This window comes from Lissotriton vulgaris, chromosome 2_1 (assembly GCF_964263255.1).
Source record: "Lissotriton vulgaris chromosome 2_1, aLisVul1.2, whole genome shotgun sequence".
Classification (NCBI taxonomy): Eukaryota; Metazoa; Chordata; class Amphibia; order Caudata; family Salamandridae; genus Lissotriton; species Lissotriton vulgaris.
Window position 1 is genome coordinate 1,322,813,097 of NC_141687.1, and position 6,236 is coordinate 1,322,819,332.

General features: G+C 50.1%; 1 protein-coding gene across 2 annotated transcripts in view; it reads right to left on the minus strand.

Annotated features, from left to right (window-relative positions):
• The window catches only part of CCDC14 (coiled-coil domain containing 14), a 221,436-nt gene that overhangs the window by 188,703 nt on the left and 26,497 nt on the right, over window positions 1–6,236 (minus strand). Inside the window, exon 6 of one of the 2 annotated variants that reach the window (XM_086957082.1) lies at window positions 481–729. In XM_086957082.1, coding sequence (XP_086813208.1) covers window positions 481–729 — 249 coding nt within the window. The remainder of the gene's footprint in view (window positions 1–480; window positions 730–6,236) is intronic. The other variant, XM_086957083.1, reaches the window with a different exon arrangement.

The window sequence follows — 6,236 nt, forward strand, 5'->3', positions numbered from 1 at the left end:
AAAATAATATCACTGAGTTTGGAATTTGTCAATAATACCCATTATAGGTTTAGCCATCAAAAAAAGGGCATAACATGAACATTTTGGTGCTTTCTGCACCGTAAACCACACATCCAGTCACTTACCAATCCTTTTTATTTCGTTAAATTTCAGTAGGTTTGACTTACTAAAATTCATGTTTGTGCAGGAGTAGTTAATCACTAATGGTACTTCTAATCGAGGCCTAAAGAAGTTAGTACATTGTTGCTTCCACTTTTACAACTTTGTAAATTGTTACAAAAATTTGGAATGATGTCTTATTTCAAGGCAACAGAAAGTGGTTCAGGTGTGACTACAACTACCGAAATGGATCTTTGCCTAGCAAAAAAATGGTTTAGCACTGATAAAAAGGCATGGGGAAAACAGATATTTGTAGGAAAAAACTTAAGTCAATGACTAGAAAAAGCAGAAGACTAGGAAAAGCAAAACAGTTATACGTACCACTGTCAGAAACAAGGCGGCAGGGCTTTTGAGGCATCACACTACAGGTACCTTCTGGCAGTTGGCTTGTCATTAAGGACATTTGCGTCTGCACATGCTCACACAGCCCTGCCTGCATCAAAGGCGAGTGTTGGGAGCTTGGGATCCGGACAGGCTGAAAATTAGAATTCCGTTCACAGGTAGAAGAACTTTGCTCTTTGTTCACCACAGCTGTTTTTCCTTGAATGGTATTCTTCTCGGAAGAAGAAACTGAAAGAAGAGACAGCTTACTATGAAATGTAGCTCACTTCATTTTTCCATGTATGTAAGAAAACAGGAACTAAAATTGAAAAGAAAAAACTTCAAGTAATCGGAACAGCCACAAATCAATTCATTTAAATAATGTAAGAATTCTAAAATAAGAAAATTAATGGGCTTATAAAATGCTACTTGACAAATTTTCTGTACAAGTCTTGATGTTATGCAACTAACGAATAGGACTTGCACAAAGGATATTTAGCTAGAGCAGTTCATCATTCATAACTAGCAGCATTAGCACACCTTTTCGATCAATGACAGTCTCTTTCGATTTGAGTACGAGTATGGTGGTCGCAGTGAAGAGACAGAATATAGAGTAAAAAATATCAAGTTACACAAATATCGAGTCATTAATATCGTGGTTCAGCATTATCGACAGCAAGAATATCGTGGTCAAGAATATCGACTTAAGGTAAGTAATATCGATTTTAAAAAAATCGAAGTGTTTAACATAGTTGGCAAAAATACAGTTGTTAAAATATATTTTTTTTATTAATGTTATATTTTAGCATATATTTTAAATGTATGTGATGTATATTTTTGTATACGAATTGTTTGTATTTTTAATGTGTTATGTTTTTAGTAGTTAATAATTTTTTAATTTGAATTTTGCATTTTTAGTTCCGTAGCGGGGAGTGGGTTTATATAGGGAATAGGGTGGGAAGTGATTTAATGATTTTAAATGTATTGATTATTTTTTATTTATTAATATTGGTTTAATCCAGATGTCAGTGCTAAATTTGTGAAGAAAGTTGGCAATTACCAATTAAGTGAAATTAACACCCAATTATTAATTCATAAGTTAAAAATAAATTACAGGGCGTGGCCAAGATGGCGGCGCGGTAGGACGCGAAACTCTGCTCCTCCGGCCCGCTGATTCTTAGCTTTGTATTTGCCCCATTCCCTGGCTTGCAACTCATGGAAAATTGGCTAGTACCGATCCCTGATTCCTCCGGTGCGGCGGTGAGACCGATTGCGGACAGCCTAAGCGCTCCTGCCGGACTTTTGCCAAAAAGCGAGCTGGGGCTCCTGCGGGCACGGCGGCAGCCGTAGGGTCATTGCTGGTGAGGCCTCTGTTAGCTGTGCTGCAGAGCGGCCCCTGAGAGCGCCGGGGCACCTGCACCTTCCCGGTTGCTGCCTTCAACGCCAGCTGGAGGCCCTGGGAGCTGGGAGGTCCTCTAGTCCCGGGACTGCTGATCCCGCCCGGGACGCAGCCTGTCGGGCGGCCGCCATTTTACCGCCTTCCTTGCTCCGGGCTTTTTGTGCACCGGCGGGCCCAGACTCGGCGGCTATTGCTGCATCTTGAGCAATCGGACACCCAGCGGACTGACTCGCCAGAAGAGGAGGCCTGCGGGAGGGCACCTCACGCGCCGTGGCGCCAGGGGCCCTGCCTGGTGAAGAGGAGACTTCCGACCCGCCATTTTGTCCCCTTCCCCGCTTCAGACTGTGAGGCTCCGGGGACTGTGAGGTTCCAGGGCCTGGGCACCGGGGCCCTCTCCACACGACAAGGAGGTGGGCGATCCCCCAGCGGCTCACCCTGTTTGCATCAAGGTTTGGTTTCCCGGCCACTGCAAGATACTTGCACGAAGGTCAGCAGATGGATGCCGACCGGTAAGTCGCTCATCGCTTGAACGCAAAATGGCGGGCCCTATGTGACACCCACGCAGCACCCAAACAGCGGTCCCTGGGGCTTGGTGAGATCACGGGACAGATTCTGCGCGGTCCAGCACTCCCTTCCCGCCAAGGCTCCGCAGCTGCGTAGCCCGAAAGCCCAACGTCCTGGCCCGCTCTTCATACGAGGCGGTACTCTGAACCCCAACAGGACACGGGTGGGGGCTGCTACAGACGCTGCTGCCGGCCCACGTTACCCAGCATAGCGCTCGACTGAGCACCTTGACCCAGGGTGCTGGGAGCTTCTGTGCCGGACGACACCTGTAGATACACCACAGCCTTCTGAAGGGATGGCGCGAACAGACGGCCTACCCACACTCAGTGCCACCCTGTTCCACGCCCAGGCCCGATCCCCGAGGACACACCGACACGAGGGCGGACGTGGAACTGCTGGCTTGCAATCACTCCCCAACCACCTTCTAGGTCTTTGTGCGCAGGGATGGCCTCAGCCCGAGCAAGAAGAGAGAAGTCCCTAAAGAACTACTACTCAAACAGCCCGGGGGCCCAGAGAAATCCCAGGGAGGGTCCCAGGATCAGGGGCACACAGACTCAATCGACGGGGCAGATGGACCGGTCACGAAGGCCTTTAAGCTGGAATTGTTCTCCGCCATTAAGGAAGACATCCTTGAGTTGAAGGGCCGGCTCGCGTCACAACTCGATGAGGTGGGCGAAAGAGTAGCCGTCCTGGAAGAGCATGAATTAGCGAGAGAGGACTATTTCCACCAACTGCAGCAGGAGGTCCTCCGTCTGCGGGACAAAACTCTAGACCTCCAGACCCACGCGGAAGACTTGGAGAACCGATCACGGAGCAATAACATCCTCATAGGCGCAGTGCCCTGAAAGGCAGAAGGGGATAACCTACGAGAATATGTCCTGTCCCTCTTCCAGCAAATTCTGGGTGACAATGGCACACAGGAAATCCAGCTGGACAGAGTACATCGGGTTGGCCTACCCAGAGGCAGAAAGGCCCCCCTGCCAAAAGAACGTGAGGCGGTGCTTTCAACCCTGTCCCAACCCCACGACCGCCCGTGTTCCCCTTGAAACATTTCAACTTACATCGAAGGGATGGCAGGAACGTCAGGGAGCCGGAGGGACATAGGAGTGGACCGCCTTTCCTGACTCTCTGGACTTCCCTCTGCGGCCCGTAGGCTGCCAGGTACTTTGTTTTGAGAAATGTTGCCATGGTCACGTCGCCCCATGATCTTTAGACCAGACTTTGGTCTCTTGTTTTTCTATTGTTCAAAGCTTTTTAGACGCTCCTTTTGTTCTTCCCACGGACAAACTCATGGCTATTGTCATCTTATGAGACCATGTTCTTTTGGGATGTAATTTTTGTGATTTATTCTTGTTGGGTTTTTCTTCCCCTTTCTTCTGGGTCTCTCCGTATCACATACTGCGATTACTGCTCCTTCGTGCTAGCCCTCGCATGCTCCAGCCCACCTCCTGCGCGGCGCTCCAGAAGTACTGGGAGCCCATCCTGCATGCTTCTCACCGCTGACTATGCCTAGAGACCTGAAAAATGTTAGCCTCAATATCTGAGGCCTGAACCACCCCACGAAACGCACTGAGATTATCTCCCTCCTTGAGCAGTCCGAAGACGATATCTGCATGCTTCAGGAGACCCATTTGCTTGCTAAAGATACTCCCCGCATGATGCGCACCAGACGCTTCCTGCGCCAATTCTAGTCTTCTGGGGTGGCGAAAAAGAATGGGGTGGCCATTTTGTTGGGGGCTAAATTCAAGGGCAAGGTCCCGTCTACCTTCTATGAATCAAAGGGGAGGGTTTAATCCCTTAGGATTCCGTGGAGCTCCACTGTTTTCACCCTGTTCAACATTTATGTTCCCAATCGACAGCAGGAGGCTTTCATCCGTACATATAACGGAGGGGCTGGCTTCCCCTGACTCCACGCTGGTAGTGGGTGGGGACTTCAACCTGGTTATGGATAACGACAGGGATCGGTCGGGGCAGCGTTACACGCCAGTGGGAGCCCTCTCTCCCGAAGGGAAAAACTGGCTGGCAGAGAATGGCCTGCACGAAGTTTGGCACCTCTGACATGCAGATATGCGCGACTATACCCACTACTCAGCAGCACACAAAACCTACACTCGACTAGACATGCTTCTGGTTTCTAATACCCTCCTCCCTATGGTGCAAGCCGCCTCAATAGCCAAGCACTCCCACTCTGACCACGCACATATCCACCTCTCCCTGCGTCCCAATGGGATTGGTCATGCCCCTGCTAGATGGCAGCTTCGCGTAGGCCTCTTAGACTCCCCTGATATTGTGAAAGAATTGTGTGCCAAGATTGTGAATTACCTACAACTTAACGACAATGCGGAGACTTCCCTGGCTACGGTCTGGGATGCTCTCAAAGCGGTCTTGCGCAGGGGAGTTAATGGCTATCTCCTCTGCTGAGGCCCGTAGATGTAGTGAAGCCCGCTTAGCTCTTGAACAGGAGGTGGCAGAACTGGAGGCGATACATGAGCGCACGGGAGCCCCGAGGGTTTGCCGCGCGATGGAAAAGAAACAAACTCTCCTTAAACGCCTATACCTTGACAGGGCCAAATAGAACTTGTGCCGGAGGTGGATCAAAGAGTATCTAGGAGGTGACAGATGTGGGAAGTTAGTAGCACAGAAGTTGCATGCCAGAGCGGTAGCGGGGGCAACATCCCTTTCCTTAAACGCTCCACAGGAGAGGAACTCCATCTGGACACCCAGATGGTCAAAGAGTTCCACTGCTTCTACCGCACCCTATATAGCCCCGACAACCAAGACATCCCGAGGCTCGGGACTACCTAGCGTCTAGCAATTTTACCCGACTCCCGAAAGCAGAAGCAGACCCTCTAGAAGACTCTATCCGATTAGAGGAGGTTATCTAGCCCCAATGTCTACCCTGCCCTGTTCTACAAAACGTTTTGTCATGAACTGGCTCCCCTTCTCACCCGCCTATTCAACTCCTTCCAAGATAGTGGGGCGCTGACTGACTCGATGGGAGAGGCGGTGATCTCTGTCATCCTTAAGCCCAATAAGGACCCACGTCACTGCGGTTCGTATCGCCCAATTTCGCTACTCAATATCGATGCAAAACTTTTCACGGGCATTCTTGCGTCACAGCTGAATCCCCTAATGGCAGGTCTCATAGATCCTGACCGGGCAGGATTCATCTCCACCCGGCAGGGAAGCGACAACACCAAACGCCTTCTCCATCTTATCGATGGTGTTCACCGCTCTCAGGTAGGTGATGTGCTCTTTTTTGCGGAGAAGGCGTTCGACAGAGTGTGCTGGGAATTCCTTTTCACCGTCCTTCAAAGCTTCGGGTTCGTCCTCGGTTTTCTCGAATGGGTACAATGCCTATATCCGTTCCCCCGGGCGTTTGTTAGGGTTAATAGGGTCTCCTCATCCCTCTTTGAAATTGGCCGGGGCACTAAACAAATGTGCCCCCTTTCACCCCTTTTGTTTGCCCTTTACATGGAACCCCTCACGCAGAAAATCTGGGACCATCTGAGCATCAGGGCCTCAAGTTCGGAGGTGACTTCCACAAGGTCAGCCTGTATGCTGATGATACTATCTAATCCCTCGCGCAGCCCCTTTCCTACCTTCCCGCGTTGGTAGACAAACTCGAGGTCTTTGGTCGGCTCTCTGGCTTCAGGGTGAATCTTAGCAAGTCTCAGGTCCTTAACCTGTCCCTACCAGAACTACAAGTCGAGGACCTCCAACAGTCTCTCCCCCTGCACTGGTCCGGAGAGCCAGTCCCCTACCTAGGCATCCTCCTGACCTCCTTGCTCCC